A 27,303-nucleotide genomic window follows, 5' to 3' on the forward strand; every position below is an offset into this window, starting at 1 on the left:
AATAACGCTCCGGTGTGGGGATACGCGGCTCATGCTGGCCACTGATGTTAACCGGGATGGGAGGAACGGACGGCGGGGTGGGCGCAGTGGGCGATCTCAGTTGTTGAATCTGGTTCGAGAGCTCGGACACCTGTGCCACGAGTGTCTGCACTGCTTGAGTGGCGGCGGTTACCTGTTCATCCTGGCGATCCATTCTCTGATTACTTGTTGTGAGATACTCTTGCAGTTCTGCGACTCTCGCTGGATCCATTTCACGGTCAGATCGTTCTGTCACGTACTGAAAAAGAGACTGAAAGATCCAATAGCGATAAACTCATTTAATGTCACTTCAACTGCTCAACATTCATATAGAGTCCGGGGACCATAGAGAAACAACAGAGAGTGATGCAGGGAAAAAGAGAGCGAACAGGAAGTCCAGACATCCAGGGAAACAGGTGAACAGAATCCTCCAGGCAGGATCGTGGCACAGGGAAGCAGCGGGCAAAACGAGCGCAGGAATCCAGGATCCGGAACAGAGATAAATCTCCCGGGAGACAAAGGAGCGGGCACCAGGAACCGCAGGACAGTCTGTAACGATCTGACAGAGAGGTATGTGAGTGACACGTATAAATAGGCAGAGATAATGAGTGCGGCAGGTGATAGTGATCAGAGCAGCAATCAATAACCACGCCTCCAACACAACCACACAAACACAGAGAAGACGAGACGATGGATTGATGAACCGTGACACAAAGAGTTCACACGATCAATGCAACATTTGATTAGTGACCTAGATATAGTAGCCCACAGAATATACAATATTTCATATTCACTTTAAAGCATACTGTATCAGAGAGTTTAAATCAATGTGGTCTCAGACTTCACTGTATTGATGCATGAATGTATGCAGGTTGATGAGACCCTAAACTCTCTCTCTCTCAGAGATGAAAGGATAACGAGGACGATTTCTCGACATAAATGATTCATTCTGCGCCGTTCTGGGAACACGTGAGGATAGCGGTGGGTGGTTCGGGGGTCTCTCCGGACTCGGGGAGTTATTCTGGGAGATAATTAGTGCCTGTATTTTGCCTGCACTGTCACGACTCAGTCGCGGGCGCGGCGGAACTTCACCTGCGGCGAGCGGCACGGCAGAGTCCCTCCCTCATCCAACAGAGAGAACACACACACACACACACACACACACACACACACACACACACTGACTCACACACACACACACACACACACACACACTCACTTCCGGACACGACTGTGCCAATCCAGCCCTCTGTCCTGAGTTGTATCATGCAGCACGCGCAGATCTACCGCCGTTCACACCGCTAAAGGACTAAACCGCGCGACTCTCGCTAAACTTTAATTCCGCGCTCGTGCCGGGAGACTCGTTCCGCGCGCGCTCACGGGAGGATTTCACACTCTCTGCCCGGTTTGAATGACAAAGGCGATCCCGTGGGAAAATCACGCGCCTTCACAAAATGGATAAAGGAACGGGACTCCTTCGCCCGGTGATTTTGTTTATTGCTCTTGGTGAGTTGAGAAGTTCTTCATTAAGAAACGCATTATTTTAAGGTTGATAAAACTTGTTTGTATTCACTTAGTTTAGTTAACAACAAAAAAAGTTAAATTTGCATATCTAACTTTGTTGTTGTTATATAAAATAATTTGTTCAAAATACAATAAGATCATTTTCATCATAAAATAGTATTACTATTATCTTATAGGCTATCTTGAAGAAAATGAGCTTGTTTTATTTTAGATGGTCCTCAAATTGAGACACTTATTGTCAAATGAGAGCAAAATGTGCTTCTTTATCGATTTCTATAGGTCTGTTAACCCAACATTATAACATTATAGTCTGTTAATGAGCCTGAGTTTTTGTTGCTTTCCCACTGTAAATCCCCAAACCAGAGCTGTGGTGTGTGATGTGAAGTGTGTGTCCAGGTCTCAGTTGTCTAATATTGCCTACAGTATTATAGTGATCCATTAAGTGAGGTGATTCAGTGTAAAATGTGTTTACTGCCAGCAGATAGAGCAAACCAGTTTGTCAAGCGGTGGTTCTTATGGCTGTGGTTTTGCTTCAGGACTTCAGTGCCAAAGCAGTTATATGAATATATCTATGAACTGTGTGAGTCCAATAATATGCCAAAAATATATAGGAAAATGAATGAATATCACTTCAAAGTGTTGCTTGCATTTACATTTCCATGCTCTCCACAGGCAATAATTCACAAAACATGTTTATTTATTGGTTTATTTATCCGTTTTCAAACATTACTATGACTGAGTCCAACAATATGCCAAAAATATATGACAGGCGCAATAGGAAAATTGATGAATATCACTTCAAAAAATGTCCATGGTCTCAACAGACAATAATTCACAAAACATGTTTATTTATCCGTTTTCAAATGGTTGTAACACTGACCCCTAATATTTAGAACAATATTTGAGTTCGCATTGACAGATAAACTACATGTGGTCCTTTTATTCTTGAATATTTAGTCACGTGTTGATTTTTCTGAATGAGGGAATGTCACACGGTGTGTCCACGTTGGCATCTGCCTGAAAACTTCTACCACCTGACATTGCACTTCAGGACTTCATCACACTAGTGTAGAAATCGTACTCCGTTTACCACATCTTTCCACTGGAGAAACAGTAAGAGTAGTTTGCTGGTATGCGGTTCAATATTCAGCGCTATATTGGGTGTATGACCTTTGACCGTAACAATAAAAGATACAGGAAGTGTTTTTTTTTCTCCCTTTCAAAAGATATTTACACTTTCTGTGTAGCTACTATTTGCATTTGCACACAGGTTTTTGTGTTGACAATCCCTGGCTCACATTCATTATCATTCACATAATCAGCTCTGATCCGCTCTCACTGATCAACTTTCCCCGTGTCCTGTTTTAATACTGTTATTATCTTATGACCTCAGTTTTGACAGCAGGGTTTATTGTGCCATATATTTCTTTAGCGTCTACTATGTTTGTCTTCTGAGTTGTCAACCTTACAAGAACAACCGATCCCTCATGAAGAGACAAGTTGTTACATGTCACCTCTTTCTCTGGGTTTTGGTTTCGGTCCCTCTGCTCTTCTCTTCTGTGGTTTTCCCCAGTGTAATGTCTTCTGCTGCCATGCTGATATCATTCGTCTCAGAGCACTTAATTCCCAACCCAATAAAATGTTAATATTCCCCTTTAGTTGCGACGGCATGTTTTCATTCCAGCTTTGAACTCATCCATGACCTAATAAGGTTATTTACAATGATAATTTCCATGACGCGTCTCTTTGAAGTGTACTTTTAAACACCTTTTAAAATTGTTCTCTTCTGGGAAAACTCATCCTGCACTCGGGAATGATCATTTCCTCTGACATTACCACACCTTCTGTCTTCATGGCTCCTTAGTTTGAACAACATGGTTTGGACAAACTTGACTGAATTTGGTTTGTATGACTTTAACCCCTGGTTTCACAGACTAGTCTCAGACTAAAATGCATGTTTTAACTGAAAGCATATCTTAAAATATCAATGTCATTGTTTTGTCTTAACATGCACACCAGTAATGTTTTTCTTTTTTAAGGCATGTTTAAAAGCTATTAAATGTCCTAATTTAATAATCCTTCCTCAGGCCTGATCCTGGTTTAAACCCTGTCTGTGAAACCGGGCCTTTATGGCTTTGTTTGTATGATATGCCTTTTGATCTGAGGGCTTATACCTTTTGAAAATTGCTAACTTTATATGTCAAACTGACATTCAGAAATCTGGAGTAAAATAAAGTGGTTTCTTTTAATTTAATAAAAATTTTGGCTGATACGATAACCGATAATTCTTTATATTTGAAAGCGATAACTAATAATTCTTTATATTTGAAAGTGATAACTGATAATTCTTTATATTTGAAAGCAGAGAACCGATAATTCTTTATATTTGAAAGCCAATAACCGATAATTCTTTATATTTGAAAGCAGATAACCAATAATTCTTTATATTTGAAAGCGATAACTGATAATTCTTTATATTTGAAAGCCAATAACCGATACTTCTTTATATTTGAAAGCGATAACTGATAATTCTTTATATTTGAAAGCGATAACCGATAATTCTTTATATTTGAAAGCGATATCTGATAATTCTTTATATTTGAAAGCCAATAACCGATAATTCTTTATATTTGAAAGCCAATAACCGATAATTCTTTATATTTGAAAGCGATAGCTGATAATTCTTTATATTTGAAAGGGATAGCTGTTAATTCTTTATATTTGAAAGGGATAGCTGATAATGCTTTATATTTGAAAGCCAATAACCGATAATGCTTTATATTTGAAAGCCAATAACCGATAATTCTTTATATTTGAAAGCCAATAACCGATAATTCTTTATATTTGAAAGCGATAACTGATAATTCTTTATATTTGAAAGCGATAACCGATAATTCTTTATATTTGAAAGGTATAGCTGATAATGCTTTATATTTGAAAGGTATAGCTGATAATGCTTTATATTTGAAAGGGATAGCTGATAATTCTTTATATTTGAAAGCCGATAACCGATAATTCTTTATATTTGAAAGCGATAACTGATAATTCTTTATATTTGAAAGCCGATAACCGATAATTCTTTGTATTTGAAAGCAATAACCAATAATTCTTTATATTTGAAAGCCAATAACCGATAATTCTTTATATTTGAAAGCCAATCACCGATAATTCTTTATATTTGAAAGCCAATAACTGATAATTCTTTATATTTGAAAGCGATAACTGATAATTCTTTATATTTGAAAGCCGAGAACCGATAATTCTTTATATTTGAAAGCCGAGAACCGATAATTCTTTATATTTGAAAGTGATATCTGATAATTCTTTATATTTGAAAGCCAATAACTGATAATTCTTTATATTTGAAAGCCAATAACCGATAATTCTTTATATTTGAAAGCGATAACTGATAATTTTTTATATTTGAAAGCCAATAACCGATAATTCTTTATATTTGAAAGCCAATAACCGATAATTCTTTATATTTGAAAGCGATAACTGATAATTCTTTATATTTGAAAGCGATAACCGATAATTCTTTATATTTGAAAGCGATATCTGATAATTCTTTATATTTGAAAGCCAATAACCGATAATTCTTTATATTTGAAAGCCAATAACTGATAATTCTTTATATTTGAAAGCGATAACTGATAATTCTTTATATTTGAAAGCCAATAACCGATAATTCTTTATATTTGAAAGCCAATAACCGATAATTCTTTATATTTGAAAGGGATAGCTGATAATGCTTTATATTTGAAAGCCAATAACCGATAATGCTTTATATTTGAAAGCCAATAACCGATAATTCTTTATATTTGAAAGCGATAACTGATAATTCTTTATATTTGAAAGGGATAGCTGATAATGCTTTATATTTGAAAGGGATAGCTGATAATGCTTTATATTTGAAAGGTATAGCTGATAATTCTTTATATTTGAAAGGTATAGCTGATAATGCTTTATATTTGAAAGGGATAGCTGATAATTCTTTATATTTGAAAGCCGATAACCGATAATTCTTTATATTTGAAAGCGATAACTGATAATTCTTTATATTTGAAAGCCGATAACCGATAATTCTTTGTATTTGAAAGCGATAACCAATAATTCTTTATTTTTGAAAGCCAATAACCGATAATTCTTTATATTTGAAAGCCAATAACCGATAATTCTTTATTTTTGAAAGCCAATAACTGATAATTCTTTATATTTGAAAGCGATAACTGATAATTCTTTATATTTAAAAGCCGAGAACCGATAATTCTTTATATTTGAAAGCCGAGAACGATAATTCTTTATATTTGAAAGCAGATAACCGATCATTCTTTATATTTGAAAGCCAATAACCAATAATTATTTATATTTGAAAGCGATGACTAACTGATAATATCGGTCATCGGCTTTCAAATATAAAGAATTATCGTTTCGGTATATTGGCCTATAAATCTAAATCAAAATTTTATATCATTTTTGAGAGCCTGATTACAAAAACAGAAGTCTCAGCATTAAAAACATGTCCTAAACGCACAATATTAATGTTTTCATTATGATTTTATGTAGTCTATATGACAGACTTGAGCTGCTCATGTTGCACTGAACTGTATTTTCCTTTATTGAAGTGATTCAATCATATTTCAATCAACTCAAACCCATAATGATGAACAGTGCGTGTCTGAAGTGTCTCAGATGAAGGAAATAATACATTATTAATCAGCTTTAATATATCAGACAAATGTTCTTATCAGCTGATAACGTTAAAAATAAACATATATCGGCTGATATCGATATGGTGGCTATATAGCCTATCGGGCATCCCTATTGTTTTATGTGTGTTTTAATGTATAGATTCTCTTATCAAAGACAAATTTATAAAAATAAAAAAAAAAGATAATAAAGCGTAAAGTGAATGCTTGAAAATCGTTTTCTCTACATTGTGCCTACATATGAATTTATTCACCTAATAGAAATAGATAAGCTGAACAGGACAGAGGACAGTGAAGGAAAACAAAAACGAAGTGTCCATCATGCACACATATTGTTTAAAAAGCATCCCAGGATGCTTTTCGTGGGTGGAGACTTTGTATAAGCTGACAAAATATAGTTTTGTGGTCACTGCCTAATTCTCATACTTGCATTTATATAATAGTTTCGATGACTGTTCTAAAATGTGTAAATCCAAACCTTTGACTGATACTCAGTGCTTGACATCAACACCCATCAAATGTGTGTGTATTTCAGCAGTTGTGTGTAACGCTGTCACTCCTACTAGACACTTATAGAGTTTTATATAATATATACATTTTTCAATTGTAGTCTTTAAAAAAGGCATCTGAAATAATAAAGGCCAATGCAAAAATATAGATTTTTCGAAACATGGATACAAAAAAATTCTGAAAACTCTCTCGCTCTCTCTCTCTCTCTCTCTCTCTCTCTCTCATCTCTCTCATATCTCTCTGACAGCGAGTGACACACAAACCCTCCTCCACTCGCTCACTCGCTTCATTTTCTCTGGATCAATATTATTGCAGGGCTTGAATTTTGGCGTGGGATTGCGTGGATTGCTCATAATTTGACTAATTTCCCACAGATTTTGTGCTCACACACACATAAAGCTGCTTCTCAGGACTAAATTGAGCTCTTTTTCGCTGCTTATTGCGCTTAAACAGTCAAATACACACAATATAATGTCAAAACACCGGTCTTGGTGAGTATTCATGTGAACACAGTCAGTTCTGTTTGAAGTGAAGGTAAACAGTTGAGAAAGAAAACGCACGTGTAACAGTGTAATGGATCTGTGCGTCAGCTCTTAAAGTGACAGCAGCCTAATAAAAATATATATATTGCTGTTTTTCCCATGGTATCAATGTCAAAATTGTGGCCAGTGTAAATGCTGAGTGGCTTTAACTTTGGAAAACCACTAACCACAGTGACTAGTGAGCAAAGAAGCCCTGGTGATGCTGTATATCTGATCATACCGTTGTCCATTAGTGTGTATATGTGAGCTCTCTTGTCTTCTTCTCTCAGTGGCGGTCAGTGAGAGCCGTGTGGTGAAGGTTCCAGTCAGTCCTCTGGTGCACGTCGAGGGACAGGCAGTCTCCATTCGCTGCAATGTGTCTGACTACCAGGGACCCCGCGATCAGGATTTCGATTGGTCCATGATCCAGGCCGGAGAGAAAGTTCTGCCGCTCGTCTCCACCTTCGAAGATTCCTTCACGGACTCTACGGTGAAGGACCGGGTCAACAACGGGGACATCAGTTATAAGAAGCTGGGCGATGATTCTGTGGAGCTCCGATTCAAGAAGGTCAGAGCGACAGACAGCGGCGTGTATCGCTGCAGCACCCCGAGCACAGATTCGGTCATCAGCGGCAACTACCACGCTGACGTGGAGCTCAAAGGTCAGTCGAGCCTGCGTTTACCAGCTCATTGAGCCTCTGCCATGTTCTCACTGAGCAAAAGCAGCTTCATTTATTCATAGTAGGCTCAATCTGGGAGTAAGACTTCAACGTCTCGCTCCGTCTGCCAGAACAAAATGAAACAGTTTATTTATTTAGAATAAAAAACTGACAACGACTTCAGAATTTACAAAGAGAAAAATGATGGGCTGATATTTTGGCATTTGGAGATTATCAGTTAATAACGATTAACACTGTTCTACTGTTAAAACCTGTGAATAGGGTCAAATATTATGTGTGACAACGGTTCATTTGGATTTTCAGTTATTAGTCTTATTTGTTACAGTTAAGTTGAGTTATATTTTTTGTCATTGTATCAGCTGTGCTCTAGAAACCTATAACCCCAAATCAGAAAAAGTTGGGACAGTATGGAAAACGCAAAAAAAAAGAAAAAAAGAAGTGACTTCTAAATTTACTTTGACTTGTATTTCATTGCACACAATATGAACAAAAAATATTTCATGTTTTGTCTGGTCAACTTCATGTAATTTGTAAATATGCATCTTTTCCTGTCATTCACTGACCTGCAACACATTTAAAAAAAAGTTGGGACAGTAAAGCATTTACCACTTTGTAATGTTGCAATTCCTTTTCACAACACTTAAAAGACGTTTAGGGACTGAAGACACCAAGTGATGAAGTGTTTCAGGTAGGGGTGGGCGATATCTCGATATTTAAAATATATCGAGATATTTTTTAAACACGATATGGATTTTGACATATCGTATATATCGATATATTGTTTATATTTAATTCTGAATCCGCCACTTTGCTTGTTTGCCTTCTCTGTGCTGTGCTCGCCCCCGCTCGCTCGCCCCCCGCCTCCTTGCTTTTGTTCCCCCTCCCCTCGCGGGTTGTCATGGCGGCGTCCGCAACCAGCTCGGAGGCTACAGAACTCGTCTTAAAAAAAAGGACAACTGGCTCCAATATATGGAGATACTTCGGTTTTAAGGTGTCGGACGAACAGCAGACAGATGTCTACTGCCATGAATGCCGACAGTTGGTTCTCAAACACTTGATCCAAGATACAGTTTACCAAGGCAGCATTACTTTGCGAGACAAGAACTCCCGCGACTGTACACTACGGCGAGAGAGCGGCTTGCTTGCTGGAGAAGGTTACTTACTATGCCCTTGATTTGAGTTGTTTTATTTTTGAATGAAAATTCATTATTTGCATGCGTTTTAAAGCCTTGTGCGTAGGGCACCATGTGCTTTCCCAAGCGCGCGCGCACTAAAAGCCTGTCAAACAAGTGATTACTGGACTAAATCTTGATTACTGGTTAACATAAACACAGTCGGTTATGTCTAAAGTGAAAGTAAAATCGGCGTGTGTCTGTATATTAGATGCGTGAAAGTCTTAAATTGACAGCAGGGCAGCCTAGTGAACACGCTGCCGCTTGTCCTTAAAGGGACAGTTCACTCTAAAATGATGTCATTATTTACTCACTCTAATGTTGTTCCAAACCTGTATTAATTTCTTCTGTTGAACACAGACAGCTGATGGTAGCGATTGGCATTCATATTATTATTTCCTACAACGGGGACCAGCAACTGTTTGGTTTCCAATATTCTTCAAAATATATGTTATGTCCAACAGAAGAAAGAACTTTATTCAGGTTTAAAACAACTTGACCGCGAGTAATCAATGACAGAATTTTCATTTTTGAGTGAACTATGTCTTTTGTTATTTTATTAACCACTAAAGGAAAAGACAAAATCACTCACGGCTCTTGACTGAAAAACTAATACAGTAGCTTTAATAAGAATCAATGTATATTTTATAGGGAAGTCTATGTAGTGTTTTATTTTTACATTTATTAATTCAATTTCATACTTAAATGCTGCTGTACTGCTCTGAGCTGCCAGTGTAAATCTTTATAAATATATATTTATTTTATATTATACAGTACACTAGGAATGTGTAAAAGGTTTTTTAAAAGTAAAGTTTTAAGTTTAAGTAAGGTTTTCAAGTCTTTTAAGTAAAATAAAGAAAGAGTATTGCAATAAAAATTTTTTATTTTTTCCTCCTTAAGCTCTTGATGTTCAGCTAAGAATAGAATAGCAAAAATCTGATGCGACTAGCCATCAGAACCGAACCGAAAACCGTGGTAAAAAAAACCGAGGTATGTATTGAACTGTGGACTTACTGTATTGTTGCATCCCTACTTTGTTCCTACATGAACTGCCTACCTCTTTGCACTTCAATAAAAAAAAAGGACTGTGGTATTTGGCACATTTGTTTTTGGGGGGTTATTTTTCCTGTAAAGATATCGAGATATATATCGTATATCGAGATATAGCAAAATATATCGAGATATATTTTTTGCTCCATATCGCCCAGCCCTAGTTTCAGGTGTAATTTTGTCCCATTCTTCCTGCAAACAAGTCTTAAGGTGGGCAACAGTACGGGGTCTTCGTTGTCGCATTTTGCGCTTCAAAATGCGCCACACATTCTCTATTGGAGACAGGTCGGGACTGCAGGCAGGCCAGTCAAGTACCCGAACCCTCTTCCTCCGCAGCCAGGACTTTGTAATGTGTGCAGAATGTGGTTTTGCATTGTCTTGTTGAAATATGCATGGACGTCCCTGGAAAAGATGTCTTCTTGAAGGCAGCATATTATGCTCCAAAATCTCTATGTACTTTTCAGCATTAATGGTGCCTTCACAGAAGTGCAAGTTACCTTTGCCAAGGGCACTGACACAACCCCATACCATGACAGACCCTGGCTTTTGGACTTGTTGCTGGTAACAGTCTGGATGATCCTTTTCTTCTTTGGTCCGGAGCACACGGCGTCCATTCCTCCTAAAAAATACCTGAAATACTGATTCATCTGACCACAGTACACGTTTCCACTGTGTGATGGTCCATCCCAGATGCCTCCGAGCCCAGAGAAGTCGATGGCGCTTCTGGACACTGTTAACATAGGGCTTCCTTTTGGCACAGTACAGTTTTAACTGGCATTTGTGGATGTAAATACGTATTGTGGTACTTGACAAAGGTTTGCCAAAGTAGTCCTGAGCCCATGTGGTGATATCGCTTATAGATGAATGACGATTCCTGATGCAGTGCCGCCTGAGGGATCGGAGATCACGGTTGTTCAGCTTAGGCTTGCGCTCTTGTCCTTTACGCACTGAAATTCCTCCAGATTCCTTGAATCTTTTAATTATGTTATGCACTGTTGAATGTGAAATTTCCAAATCTCTTCCTATATTTCTTTGAGGAACATTGCTTTTATACATTTCAATAATTTTCTCACGGATTTGTTGGCAAACTGGCGATCCTTGGCCCATCTTTGCTGCTAAAGGATTAGACCTTTCTTGGATGCTGCTTTTGTACCAAATCATAATTACAATCATCACCTGTTTCAAATCACATCATTATTTAACCATTTTACCTCATTACTAGCCCTAAATTGCTCCTGTCCCAACTTTTTTTGAAATGTGTTGCAGGTCTGAATGACAGGAAAGGATGCATATTTACAAATGACATGAAGTTGACCAGACAAAACATGAAATATTTTGTGTTCATATTGTCTGCAATGAAATACAAGTCAAAGTAAATTTAGAAATCACTTCTTTTTTTTTTTTTTTGCGTTTTCCATGCTGTCCCAACTTTTTCTGATTTGGGGTTGTACAATTGGAACAATAAAACCCTCAACCCAAAGTAATGGTAACTGATCCAATGCGAATGTAAATGAAACAGCACAGGTCTATCCTAAACGACACCGCCTGACATAAACGAAACCAAACTGAGTGGATCAGAGTAAAAGCAGGCTAACTCCTCTGACTTCTGAACCCTGTAAAGCCTGACATATGAGATCAGTCAGAAAAATTATTTCCCCCGTTCCCCATGGAGCAGTTTATTGAACCCTTAAACAAAAAAAAGTTTGCATATGTGTTTTTTGAGTATCATAGTTTTGGGGTGTAGCGGGACACAACACTGACTGTTCGGTTGTTATTAAACAATGTTTACTGAGCAAATTGTGTCTGTCCTTAAATTAATTCAATTATAACTAAAAGTTTCTTAAAGATAATGCTGTAAACTATATGGAGCCCTTACTCACACATTACTTTAATATTAAAGGTTAACAACAAAGCCAAACTATTAGCATAAATTCAGTTGATATTCATGTTTAGATATAATAATCAACACTCAAATAACACATTGTGTGCAAACATGTAAACTTCACATAAGGCAGTTTTTGCATTAACTTCTAAATCTAATTATAAAAATTAGTTTTTTTTCTCCAATTCATTGTTGATGTATAATCATTTATACACAGTGTGTCATTTTCATGATTTATTTAAACACACATTAAATAATCCAGACATCAGTAACAGGTTCAGTAGAATATAATGAATATAACGGCTAATATAATGAATATAATAGCTAATATAATGAATATAACGGCTAATATAATGAATATAACGGCTAATATAATGAATATAGACTAATATAGGTCATATATTTAGTGAAAGAGTTGATTTCTCTGGTGAACTCACAGCTGTGGACACTGAATGACTCCTGAGGTCATGTGATGCTGCATGACATTGTTCTCAAGCTGTTTTATTGACGTCTTTTCGCAGTTGAGACACTAGCCACGTTTACATGCGCACTTTTTTGTCATTCCGATTAAAATCATTCCGATTGAAAGATTCGGTGGACTGTTTACATGAGACGTTATCTAAACCGATCTGGTGTTTACATGTGCTGACTTTCGGTAGGAATCATTTTGTGACATGCGCACACAGTTTGTCTGCCGCCTCAGATTCGTTACGTATCGTGGATCAATAATTCTGTGTTGGTAATTTTAATATTTATTTATTTTTCTGTGGGCGGACATGCAGTAGTTTAACCTAATTTATGTCCTATACAATGGCTATTTCAACAGCTGTGAATGATGAATGCGGAATCAAAAATGAATTCAATTCATTTATTTTGAAAAACACAAAATTAACAATAAAATGCACTCAAATTATTAATAAAAACATAGGATATACGGTGAAACATGAATGAAGCATTCAAGACGTGCTCAGCATCATTACTAGTAGGCCTAGTACTAAAGATATATATTTCAGATGATTAAGGAAAGATACCATAATCACAAAGGTATACATATTAACAAAAGTAATTAAAGTAGACTGTGGGTAATGTTACTTAACAAATTTGAAGCAGTTGTCGATTTTTTTTTTATAGCTAACTTAACTAACGAGAAACAGAGAGCAGCTTGAATGTTCCCCGTTGAAACGGCAGCTCTCAACGGCCACCAGGACTTGTACAGTTTTATAAAAGCTATTTATTATTTGTCGTAAAGTGTAAGAATCACCTCAGAAAAATTAATTATTCTGTCAGGCGCAGTTGAAGCCTCGGACAATCGCTGTCAAGATGAGATGGTGTAGCCTGGCTATGTCTGTGTCATTATTCAAACATCATCTTTCAAACAAAGCCTGGTGTGAGCGCGGCGCGCGCTCTTCAGTTGAGGTGGCGCGCGCTGTATATCACGTCACAGAAAGACGTGCACTCAAAGTAATCGGATCAGATCGTTTACATGGTGGAATTTTTCGTTTGATCGGTTCGTGAAAAGGTTTATCCCACCCCTCTCAAACCGATTACAATTTCATTCGGTTTGGCCATTTTTATTCCGATTGAGGTGTTTATATGGAGTATTTTTATTCGGATTGGACTTTTAAACCGATTACAGTGCTCCATGTAAACGCACCTACTGATTGAGCGATTACACCATATACTGGTGCTGGTCATATAATTAGAATTCCATTCAAAAAGTGAAACTTGTATATTATATTCATTCATTACACACAGACTGATATATTTCAAATGTTTATTTCTTTTCATTTTGATGATTATAACTGACAACTAAGGAAAATCCCAAATTCAGTATCTCAGAAAATTAGAATATTGTGAAAAGGTTCAATAGTGAAGACACCTGGTGCCACACTCTAATCAGCTAATTAACTCAAAACACCTGCAAAGGCCTTTAAATGGTCTCTCAGTCTAGTTCTGTAGGCTACACAATCATGGGGAAGACTGCTGACTTGACAGTTGTCCAAAAGACGACCATTGATACCTTGCACAAGCAGGGCAAGACACAAAAGGTCATTGCAAAAGAGACTGGCTGTTCACAGAGCTCTGTGGGAAAAGATGTGGTAGAAAAAAGTGTACAAGCAATAGGGATAACCGCACCCTGGAGAGGATTGTGAAACAAAACCCATTCAAAAATGTGGGGGAGATTCACAAAGAGTGGACTGCAGCTGGAGTCAGTGCTTCAAGAACCACTACGCACAGACGTATGCAAGACATGGGTTTCAGCTGTCGCATTCCTTGTGTCAAGCCACTCAGACAGCGTCAGAAGCGTCTCGCCTGTGCTAAAGACAAAAAGGACTGGACTGCTGCTGAGTGGTCCAAAGTTATGTTCTCTGATGAAAGTAAATTTTGCATTTCCTTTGGAAATCAGGGTCCCAGAGTCTGGAGGAAGAGAGGAGAGGCACACAATCCACGTTGCTTGAGGTCCAGTGTAAAGTTTCCACAGTCAGTGATGGTTTGGGGTGCCATGTCATCTGCTGGTGTTGGTCCACTGTGTTTTCTGAGGTCCAAGGTCAACGCAGCCGTATACCAGGAAGTTTTAGAGCACTTCATGCTTCCTGCTGCTGACCAACTTTATGGAGATGCAGATTTAATTACCTGTACCTGAAAACAGTACCTGGTTTAAGGACCATGGTATCCCTGTTCTTAATTGGCCAGCAAACTCGCCTGACCTTAACCCCATAGAAAATCTATGGGGTATTGTGAATAGGAAGATGTGATATGCCCGACCCAACAATGCAGAAGAGCCGAAGGCCACTATCAGAGCAACCTGGGCTCTCATAACACCTGAGCAGTGCCACAGACTGATCTCCTCATGCCACGCCGCATTGCTGCAGTAATTCAGGCAAAAGGAGCCCCAACTAAGTATTGAGTGCTGGACATGCTCATACTTTTCATGTTCATACTTTTCAGTTGGCCAAGATTTCTAAAAAATCCTTTCTTTGTATTGGTCTTAAGTAATATTCAAATTTTCTGAGATACTGAATTTGGGATTTTCCTTACTTGTCAGTTATAATCATCAAAATTAAAAGAAATAAACATTTGAAATATATCAGTCTGTGTGTAATGAATGAATATAATATGTAATATAAAATGTTCAGCCCCTTTGCAACCCTAGGGGCCAGATGTTCAACAAGTTTAATCTGGATTAGGAAACCCCATGTTTTGCTATCCAGGATCAGGTCATCCATTTTACCGTTGTGCTGGTTTTTCAAAGCAAAATTGGATTGGATCACCCTGATCCAGATACACAATCTAATCTGGATTACTACTGCTCTACGGAGCCCCTAAAGGGACATGAGGATGGGAAAAAGATACGTCAATGTTTTTGCGTTCTCTCAGAAAAGTTTCCCGTAGCGTTCACCCGAGAAACCTTACATTCGTGCCAATGTAGTTTACAAACAGTAATATAAAAAAAACCCACTTTAAATTAAATATAATATTTTTGTTTGATTATCTACAGCTGTGTGGGGATAATTGTATAGCCTAATGTCTACTTCTAATTTATTTCTATAACAAAATAAAGCAAAATAAAGAATATATGTGTTGCATGTTCTATTTTTTGACCAGTTTTATTAATTTTTTGTTCCTGAAATCCATCCTTCTTCTGGGATCAGTATAATCCTGCTTTCTTTTATCAAAGGTATCCCAATGGGCCAGTTGTTCAAAAGTAATCTGATCAGATTTCGGCTATCGGAATGGATCAAATCTTGGAAATGGGTTGTTCAAAACATAAAAAGGATTCTGAAATCAGATTAGATCACGAAATCCAATCTTGGTTTTGATCTGGATCAAATCATCAGTTTGTGTTGTTCAAAACATTTGAGTAAGATTGGGATACCTTTGATCACAAAAAATTAGGATTATACTGATCCCAGCAGAAGGGTGGATTTCAGGAACCAAAAAATCAATAACTTTAAAACCTGGTCAAAAAATACAACATTTGTATCATGTAATACACACACACACACACACACACACACACACAAACTTTTTTTAAATTTTATTTTGCTCTTGATTAGTTAAAGTTAAAGTAGACATTAATTAGGCTACCTATTAAGTCTTTCGGTAAAATAATCCCATAAAATAATCCCCAAACAGCTGTAAATATCAAACAAAAATATTATATTTAAAGTGTTTTTTATCACTTGTAAGATTTGTTACTTTTTTATAAATTATAAGAAATCAACCAGTCAAAAGTTTCTCGGGTGAATGCTACGTGAAACTTTTCTGAGAGAACACAAAAGTTTTTTTTCCCCCATCACCCATCATTTTTCCCTTTAGGGCCTCCGTAGAGCGCTAGTAATCCAGATTTAGTCATCTGAAAAGGTGTGTATCTAGATCAGGGTGATCCAATCCAATTTTGCATTGAAAAACCGGAACAAAAGTCAGATGGATTACCTGATCCTGGATAGGAAAACATGGGATTTCCAAATCCAGATCATTCTGATCCAGATTAAGCTAACTTTAACTAAAATGTTTTGAACACAAACTGATGATTTTATCCAGATCCAAACCAAGACTGGATTTCGTGATCTAATCTGATTTCAGAATCCTTTTTTTTTTTTTTTGTACAACCCATTTTCAGGATTTGATCCAATCCGATAGCCGAAATCAGATCAGATTGCTTTTGAACATCCGGCCCGAGATGCTTGTAATGTAAATCAATGAGATCTTTATAACAGTAGCGCGATTACTTACATAAAATGCATATAAATATCAGTCGTCACTCTATAACTGCTAATAATATGCCTTAGTAATATATTTAATGCTTAGTTTAATGATCAAAACTCCTCAGTTTTAAAATATATAATACATTGATGATTGACAGATAAACAAATAAACCTTCATCAAAAGATGGTGATCATATTTGAGATTTTTCTAATAAATGATGTCTGGATAATCATATAAGGCCAGTTGTTCAAAGGTTAACTGATCGGATTTTGGTTATCGGATTGGATCAAATCTTGGAAATGGGTTGTTCAAAAGGGAAAGAAGGGATCTGAAATCAGATTAGATCACGGAATCCAATCCTAGTTTTAATCTGGATCAAACCTTCAGTTTGTGTTGTTCAAAACTTGTCAGTAGGATTTGGATAACTTTGATCCAAAAAAAACAGGAACAGGCTACCTATTAAGCCAACTCATATTTTTCCCATCACCATGTCCCTTTAGGGGCTCCGTAGAGCACTAGTAATCCAGATTTGGTAATCTGAAAAGGTGTGTATCTGGATCAGGGTGATCCAATCCAATTTTGCTTTGAAAAACCGGCACAAAAGTCAGATGGATTACCTGATCCTGGATAGGAAAACTTGGGATTTCCAAATCCAGATCATTTTGATCCAGATTAAATGTTTTGAACAACTGGCCCATAAAGTTGCATTGGAGTAGACTGAGTGAGTTTATCAGCAGTTTTGATCATGTTGAGGGTTTTGTATCTTTACATGTTTAAACAGGGCGGCAGTAAAAGTGTAAAAGGAATGTGATGCGCTGCGAGCCTTGAAGTGTGACAGAAACACAAAGACCTGTTCTTTAAACTGACTAGAGTAAAGTCTGAGCCGCTCTGAAGCTTTTATAAAGATGGCATGCTGATTTTTATCACTCCGCTCTGTTTCTGGAGGTGGACAAAATGAACTCATCCGAACCAGCAGAGAAAAATAACAGCCTACTTTATAAAAATATCTGTTCCATTCTAACTGAGAGTCTTTCTTATTATTAAAGAAATAGTCCACCCTACAATAAAATAATAAAACACATATTTTACTCATTCATTTGGCTGTAATTTGGAGCCTCCAAAACGATTTGCTGTTGTAATTTTTTTCTATGTAACACAAAAATATGTAAATTGAAGAATCTTTAATCCGCTTTTTTCTATAACTGTATTAGTAATACAATAAAAGTGGTCATTATGAACTTCTACATTCTGAAGCCATTTGATAGCTTTGTGATTATTGAGTAAACTCTATATCTGAGTTTTCTGGCTCAGTAAATAACAATGTTCATTTGTGTTACCATTAGGAATTTCCCTTAAACTTTAACCAAAAGACGAGAGATTGCTTCACTATGACACTGACAGACACAGAGCGTGAGAGAGGTCAGGGGTCAAACACAAACCGGCTCTTAGCAGCTCTTTTAGCCGGTGCTGTGATGTACTAGTAACCACAGTTAAGCAGAACAATTGAACACTTGAGCAGAGAGTATGAGGAAATGAGTGACAATAACGGAAATGTTGTTTTCTCTGAAAGTGTTCATGTGACGATGTCCAGGAGCTCCTTGTTTCTGAAGCAGTTATTAATTATGATGAAGTTCATCATAATCGAGAGTGACGAGAGAACGGGCAAATAAATAAATTTGAAAAAGATGCAGTTCTCCATTCACATAAAAAATGAAGAATAAACTATATTTCTGATCATTTTCTTGAAGATATTTGTTTTGGCCTGCATTTATTCTATCAAAAATACAGTAAAAACAGTGAAATATTCCTCCAGTCTAAAGCAGCTGTTCTCTCTGTGAATATATAGTAAAGTGTGATGTATTCCTGTGATCAAAGCTGAATTTATCATCATTACTTCAGTGTCACATGATCCTTCACAAATCATTCTCATATGAGGATTTGATGATCAAGAGACTTTTATTATATTTATCACAGTTATAAACGGTTTATTATTTTACTCAGGATTCTTGAATAGACAGTTCAAAAGAACAGCATTTATTTTAAATAAAAATGTAACGAGTTATACATTATTTTACTGTCATATTTGATCAATTTATTGCATATTTTGAATCCATTCAGCCGATCTCCGGGTCTGGCGGTAGCACTTTTAGCATAGTTTAGCATAGATCATTGAATCTGATTAGACCGTTAGCATCTCGCTCAAAAAATGACCAAAAAGTTTAGATATTTTCCTATTTAAAACTGGACTCTTCTATAGTTACATCGTGTACTAAGAAAAGTTGTGATTTTCTAGGCTGATATGGCTAGGAACTATACTCTCATTCCTGCGTAATAATCAACAAACCATGAGTGCAGCGGCGCAATGATATTACACAGCGCCTGAAAATAGTCCCCAGCACTCTCTGTGACAGCAGGTTGTCATGTTGGTTATGTTGACGGAAGTTAGCCTATTTTCAGGCTCTGTGGGTCGGTCTTAGTACATGATGTATCTACAGAAGAGTCAAGTTATAAATAGGAAAAATATTGAAACTCTTTGGTCATTTTTTGATTGAGATGCTAACGGTCTAATCAGATTCAATGATCTATGCTAAGCTATGCTAAAAGTGCTAGCGCCAGATCCGGAGATCGGCTGAATGGATTCAAAACCGGTAAAACTCAACAGTTTAACTCTAGGGGAGACGAAAAATGAGCCTATTTTCAAAAAAAGAGGAGTATTCCTTTTAAAGGCACAATATTGTTTAGATTTTTATATTGAATAAGATTTTTGGATTTAAAATATTCAATATCCACTGGAAGAGTGTTATATAATTTGTTGACTTGTGTACTTACATTATCCCAAATTTTTAAATCCAGAGGAATAAGAGATTTTAACCAGGACACAAACCGTCGCCTATCAATGACATCATCCCCGCATTACCCTCAATTTTGTAGAAACCATGGAAACCCCAAAGACGCTTTAATATCTGATGTGTTTTATAAGACACTGTTTGGATCATTGATGGACAGAAACTTATCATTGTTCTCCAGCTCAACACAGTTAGTCTTAAGCCGCGTTTCCACCGGAACTTTTTTTACAGGAACTTTTTTTCCCCCCAGATCTGCTGCTGTCTGCGTTTCCACTGCAGTCTAAAGTACCGGGAGGATTACGCAAATTAGTCCAGTGATGTCAGAGACGGACAGGAATCATTTTTGCGCAACAATTTCTGCAACAATAACCAGGAGATTCAAGCAGCGCTGCTTTTGCTAGTTATGTATTGTTTTCATAAAGAGGTCATCAGCAAAACAGCGGAAAAGAGACGAGCACTGATACTAAAGCGTATTCTGAAAGCTCGTAAAGCTAGATTTAAAATAAGACAACGTATTTTATTATCAGCTATTACGGACTTTGACCATCAGACAGAAAGAGCAAGAATGATATTTACTGAACGCAGAACGAACCTCGCAAAGACTTTTAAAAATGCCTGTTGAATTAAAATACTGCGTGAGCTCAACCAATCAGCATGTTCAGCGCCCAAGTCCCACCCCCGAAACTTCCCGAACTTTGAAAAAGTACTACCCCTGGAGCAGGGCCGTTTGGAGGGGGAAATATTTACCCAGAACTTCATTTAGACCCTGTTTCCTGCGGTCAAAACACACTGAGTAGAACATCACTTTAACACACTCAGATAAACAGCGTTGCGTTACCACACACGAGCGGAAGAAGCGGAAGTGCTCGTCTGCGGCAGAATAAAATCAAGGCCTCATCAAGAATACGCAACCTCTAGTGACGAAAAATGACATATTGTGGCTTTAATGTTTGTATTTGTACTGATTCCAGATGTCTTGATACAGGTGAAGTGTGTAATTTCTACAGCTCCTGTGGCAACAAATGAAATTACAATCTGTTTGTTTTAAGCGGCCAGACAGGGTCGAATACAACAACATGGTCTAAACCAGGGGTTCTCAACCCTGGTCCACGAGGCCTACTGTCCTGCAGAGTTTAGCTCCAACCCTGATCAAACACACCTGAACCAGCTAATTAAACCTTTCAGGATCACTAGAATCAGGGTCGGAGCTAAACTCTGTAGGACAGTGGGAGAACCCCTGGTCTAAACCATGAGATGAGTTTAGAGTGGGATTACGTTTGTCCTAACAAATCTGTTTGGTGATGTTAAAATCACACACTTCACCTTTAACCCCTTTGACACTTCTCTCCTCCCCGGCCTGCTTTAAAGTGTCCTCTGTTGTGTCCAGTGATCGGGGACAGTCTGAAGGTTTCTCCAGCCATTCCCAAGTCAGCGGTGTCCGAGGGGGAATCAGTGGAGCTTCAGTGCAACACCACGCGGGGCTTCACGGAGCACACCTTCCTCTCCGTTAGCTGGTCCATCAGGAAAGGCGGCGACCCGTTGGAGGAAATCTTGACATTCGGGCCGGATGATAAGATCAAAGTGGGAAGCAACTACACTCAGCGTTACACAGACGGCGGGCTTCAGTTGGACCTTCGTGGAGGGGGATTTTACGGTCTAGTCCTGAAGAGAGCAAAGCCGTCAGACCAAGGGGAGTACGTGTGTACGGCCCAGGAGTGGGTGAGGCAGGGAGAAGGAGGAAGAACCTGGAGGAAGATTCAGGAGAAGCCGGTTGTAATGGGGACGGTCGTGGTTTCGCCCACAGGTGAGTCACATCTCATTCTCTTCTCATGATTATAGGATTTGATCAATGAAACATTAGGATACCGATGACTCCGTTTCCTGTGAAATGATTATGAGGTTGTGCATTCAAATATGTGACATATGATTGCTCCTCCATTTTCAAAGACACTGAAGATGTTGTTTCCAGAAAGAAATTCACCTTGGTTTGGGTTTCATATATTTTCTTCATCCTTTCTTCAATAAATATTATAAGCTCTCACCCAAACTAACCAGCTGAATACAGTGGAATTACAAACTTTGATGTGACGCTCTACAAATGGCATATAAATTACAAAAAACTTAGCAATAAACTTAAAATATGAGTAGTTTGAGAGTTTAGGGCAGGGGTGCAAAACTCGGCTCTTGGAGGGTCACCGTCCTGAGAGTTTAGTTTCAACATTTTCCCTGTAGTTCTCATATAAGCCTGAAGGACTTGATTAGCTGGAACAGGTGTGTTTAATTGGGGTTAAAGCTAAACTGGTTGATTTCCCTTTGGGATTATGGGTATTCTTCAGCAGAAATTATGGTTTTTAAAGTCCCTATTTGAAGCAGAATTGGCTTTTAGTATGAATATGTTAGTCTTACTGTCTATCTATAAGCTAGTGTGCCCTAAAACAATGACACAATTCACATTTAGAAGATAAACGTCTATACAGTCTCTCACTTCCGCCAATAAGGAGCAATGATTTTGATGACTTCAGCACTTCTCATCAGCTTTTCTGTCCAATCAAAAGCTCTCTAGAATCTGAAGCCCCCTACATTAAAACCAGACGCTGAAGCTGCGGCTCAAATCGGTCACTTGTTCACACATTTACTGCTTTCTGCATGGTGAATGGCACATAGTGCACTATATAGGGAACAATTCAGACAATGTAAATATGCTTTCCATTGGGCCAGGTTTGATGTTGGTGTCAGTGAGCCGCCGCAGCTCCGGTCCAGAGACACGATAGCACAGAGCGGATCATGTGATCAAGTCGGCGCAGCACAGAATGCTGTATTTTAAAGCAATATGGAGGAGAAATGTTTAGAGATTAGGAGGAAAGCTCAACCGAGCTCAACGGCTCTGGACGAGCTGTGATCATAAACTAAACGCTATTGGCTGTTTTAAAAAGGGGAGGAGCTGTTTGATATGTCCCGCCCTGTCTTCCTGTTTCAGTTGAAATTACATCTGCTTATTTCAATGCACTTCAGTGGGCCTTTAAGTTATATTTATTTATATTCCCCCGGATTCAGAGACAAGGGTTAAGCAATCTCAGACTGAAATGCATGTTTGACCTGTTTTGACTCAAAGCGACTTTCACTGACAGATCTTAATATGCCAATGTCATTGTTTTGTCTCAAGATGCACATCAGTAATAAAATCACACTGGTTCTTGGCTTCTACATAATTCTATTTCTTAACTTCAGAGCTTGTAGAAAGTCTTGTCTCGAAAGCTTTATTTGTTAAATCAGTTTATCCAAGGAGAAAATGAATGGACCCTTTCCACAGTTATTAACATCGCTAATCTAGTGAAGTTTTCTAAAAACCATTTCATTTAAAAGAATGTCAAATGCATTTATGATGCTATACTTTATCACCTTGTCAATAAATGACAAAAAACAAATTGGGTGAGTGAACGACTGAGGGAGGGACTCGAGTCATTCTCTTTGCTGCAAATCAATATCTCAATATTATTATCCCTCTTTTGTAGAGTTGTGGAAACGCTATTGTTGATTTTTGTTTTGTTTTCTCCATTGGAGCAAATGGGAATACAAAAACTACATGTGCTGTTGTCTCCCGTTTACCACTATAGACGTTTACTCAACTATGATGCCTTCCTCTTCTGAGAACCCTGTAGATCTGATAAATAGGACATAGGAAATGTACTGCCAAAACCGGACTGCCCTGATCTAGCGATCGGCTGATGTTTTCTGGTTGTTAGAGGTCGTTGCTGGATTGACTAGGGAGTGAATCACCTATTTATGCTGTAAAAAGTTCAGTTAAATTTGGAAAAGTTAAGCATCCAGTTGGAACTCAGTTTTGTGTGTTCTCGACTTCAGAAGGAGTAGTTAACTAATTAATATCTCAGTGCCAGTGTTTTATCTCAAGGTGTACGTCAGTAATGTTTTTTTTCTGAGGCACATTTATAAAAGCTGCTTAAATGTCCTATTGAACTAAGGCCTAATCCTGGCTTAATCTAAGCCTAAATTAAATAGGGGGTTAAATCAACTACTAATCTAAAGATCAAATTTACACAACTGAATGGCTCTGAAGAAACTCCAAACATGTAAGCAGTTGGTAGTCGAGTACATTCATATAACTGAACAAACCTAACCAAAAGAACACCAGTCTTTAATACTGTGCATTTACACATCCTCAAATTCCCATGTTTGGTCCAAACACATACAGTTAAACCATGCAAGTGCAAGGCATTATGGGTATTCCCCTTAGTAATAAATGCAATAACATGAGATTCAAACGCTGCGTCCGAAAACGAATACTTCTCTACTATATAGTATGATAAAAACAGTACGCCAACAGAGAAGTATGTCCAAATTCATAGTATTCGAAAAATAGTCGGCGAAAAGTACCCGGATGACCAACTACTTCAGGTGAGATTCTGATGTGTGCATACGATGGACAAACATGAGGCCACGGGAGACGATTTATGAATAGAGGCTAAGGGACCATAGAAAAAAGCGTAAAGTAGGGTCGAGCTGGCGTCGACATCTTGGCAGCGCGTCATCACACGTGATCCCGGATAACAGAAAATGGGCAAAGAGGCGGGATGTGGGCGGAGATGAGCTGAGACAAACGGCAATCCACCTGTCACTCAAAGTGGCCACGCCCTTAATTATGCAGAACTTTAAGGCTTTATATAATGTAAACGATTGAGTTATAAAAACATCCCCCCCCTCACAGTCGTCATGAAGGGCAAAATTAGCCGTATAGACCAAAACCACAATGTGTCCCAGACTGTAAACATGTGTTCTTCTGCTGTAAAGTTGGGCATTTTAACATGAGCTCAGTGAGATTCTGCTCCATCTGGAATCTGGCCAGTCCATGAACTGCAGTTTAAGTCACTTCAGAATTGGCTCAAAGAGAAACTGGGGGAGGAGCCGCTTGGAAGGGACGCAACTGAAGCTAGTAGGTCACATGATAACGACAACATGGCGGATGTAGCACAGTCGGATAGCATTCATACTACACACATTCATACTATATAGAACTTTTTTAACGGTCACGAAGTAAGTTCAAATTCAAATGTATGTGATTTCTGACGCATCTAAATCGTTTCTAGCTTTATAAAAGAAAACTCAAGCTGTCTGCTTTACACAGTATTACAATATGTACATTTCATAAATCCATTCTATATAAAATATCAACAAATATTAATCCTGGAATCAAATAAAGACTAGCTGTGATAAGCAACTGTTGATAAGGTTCAGGGTCAAACTGAGCTGCTCAATGGTCGGCCGTCACCACTAGTTTAATTTAAATGTACACATTGCTCACACTAAATTATGTAAAAGATGGCTTTATTTCCTTTTTAAACGTAAGATAGTTTCTTTAAAATTGAGTATGCTACAACCCGACCTCACTCAACATCAACCTGGTTCCTTTAAAATGCTGTTGTTTCTCATTAAACTGATCTTTGCACTCTGGTGTGTGTGTTTTGTGTGCATTAGACAGTCAGCGAGCGGACGGTAGATGTGCCGTCTGAGACTGAGATTATCCTGGTTGTCTGGGTTACACAAACCATTACTTTAACTCTTTTTAATTTATGCTGGGATTTGTAAGAGAAATGATTGCCTGTAGACATCAGACAGGAGACAATGGTGCTTTCTAAGTCCCTGTTATTATGAAGCGTTATGAACAATGATGCTGAAGTCTAAGGGAGTTCTAGACTGTAGCTGTGACCTTTTATTAAAGCCCTCCTGCCTATCCAAGTTCTTTCACGAGGCTCTCGCTTCAGTAAACGTGCTCGTTTTATCGCAGCTTGCCTTGAAGTTATAAAGAGAGCCACAGGGATATTGGCAACGACTGATCCTATTCAAAGACAGAATGTCTAAGGATGCCCAATATATTGCGGCAAAAGCACAGCACACTCTTCTGAGGTCATGCGATATGTGACCCTGGACCACAAAACCAGTCGCACGGGTATATCTGTGGCAAAAGCCAACAATACATTGTATGGGTCAAAATTATACATTTTTCTTTTATGCCAAAAATCATTAGGATATTAGGAAGGTATTTTGTAAATTCCCTACCGTAAATATATCAAAAATCTATTATTAGTAGTAATATGCCTTGCTAAGGACTTGCTAACATGAATAAGCATGTTTTAGCATTGTTAACACGAGTTACCATGTTGTTTGCATGTTTTAGCAAAGTTGCTAGCTTGAATTGGCATGTTGATAACGTTGTACCACATTGCTAGCATTAATTAGCATTTTGCTAGCATTTTAGCACACTGATAACATGAATTAACATGTTTTAACATTGATAACATGATTTAATGGTTTCTTAGTGTGAATTAGCATGTTTTGCTAGCATGTTTTAGCACATTGCTAGCATGAATAAGCTTGTTTTAACGCTTTGATAATATGATTTAACATTTTTTTTACCACATTGATAATATGAATTACCATGTTGTTTGCATGTTTTAGCACGTTGCTAGCATGAATTTGCATTTTTTAATACATTGATGACATGATTTAACATTTTCTTGGCATAAAATAGCACATTGCTAACATGAATTGGCATGTTTTAAAACATTGATGACACGATTTAACATTTTTTCTTAGCATGAAGTAGCATGTCGTTAACTTGCTAGCATTGTTAACATGAGTTACCATGTTGTTTGCATGTTTTAACAAGTTGTTAGCTTGAATTAGCATGTTGATAACAAGATTGAACACTTTGTTAACATGAAGTAGCATATTTTAGCACATTGCTATCATGAATAGACCCTTTTCACAGACTGTGATGACGCGTTTTAACGGTCATCATTATCGTAAATCCTGCAACGTTTCTTGTATTTTCATTTTTTAAAAATGTATGTACATTTATAACACTAAAACTTTGTATTTTATTACTTTTGCATCAAATTACAAAAACAAGTGACCGCTGCTGTGAGGGTGTATCTAATACAGCGTGTATGGGAGTGATCGTAAAAATTAACATATTTCTCTCTTTTCACTGCCATTATCAAGCTCACTCCATTTTTCCCTCCACTATTGTGGCGTTTTTCTTTTGCTATTTGAGCAAATGGGCACACAAATTTTTTTTTTTTAAATGTATTCTCTCATTCACAGCTATAATATTTAACCCAACTATGATGACTTCTGCTCTGAGAAACCCAGAAATGCGAAAAGGATCTATAAGCATGTTTAAGCACATTGTTAACATGAGTTCCCATGTTTCTAGCATGTTTTAACATGTTGACTTAGTATAGTTATTAAGCTTTGCTAGTGATAGACAGCAATACTCAAGTCTTTAGTGTCACATGATCCTTCAGAAATCATTCTAAACATTTATGATTATTATTATTATCAATGTTGTGCTGCTTAACATTTGACAGTTAATACTTTTATTCAGCATTAAACTGATCAAAAGTGACAGTAAAGACATTTATAATGTTACAAAAGATTCTGTTTCAAGTAAATGCTGTTCTTTTGAACTTTATATTCATCAAAGAATCCTGAAAAATAAACAGTTTCCACAGAAATATGAACTGTTTTCAACACTGATAGTAATCATAAATGTGTCTTGAGCCTCAAATAATCATATTAGAATGGTGATTATGCCAAAAATCATTAGGATATTAAGTAAAGATCATGTTCCATGAAGATATTTTGTAAATTTAATTCCATAAAT

At 37.5% G+C, this 27,303-nt stretch overlaps 1 protein-coding gene across 1 annotated transcript in view; it reads left to right on the plus strand.

Annotated features, from left to right (window-relative positions):
- The first annotated feature begins 1,052 nt into the window (after window positions 1-1,052).
- Window positions 1,053-27,303, plus strand: part of ptgfrna (prostaglandin F2 receptor inhibitor a) — a 61,273-nt gene continuing 35,022 nt past the window's right edge. Inside the window, exons 1-3 of the mRNA XM_079821460.1 lie at window positions 1,053-1,524; window positions 7,573-7,944; window positions 21,010-21,426. Coding sequence (XP_079677586.1) covers window positions 1,473-1,524; window positions 7,573-7,944; window positions 21,010-21,426 — 841 coding nt within the window. The 5' untranslated portion in view covers window positions 1,053-1,472. The remainder of the gene's footprint in view (window positions 1,525-7,572; window positions 7,945-21,009; window positions 21,427-27,303) is intronic.

The sequence above is a fragment of the Gobio gobio genome (assembly GCF_949357685.1).
Source record: "Gobio gobio genome assembly, chromosome: 7".
In the NCBI taxonomy this organism is placed as follows: domain Eukaryota; kingdom Metazoa; phylum Chordata; class Actinopteri; order Cypriniformes; family Gobionidae; genus Gobio; species Gobio gobio.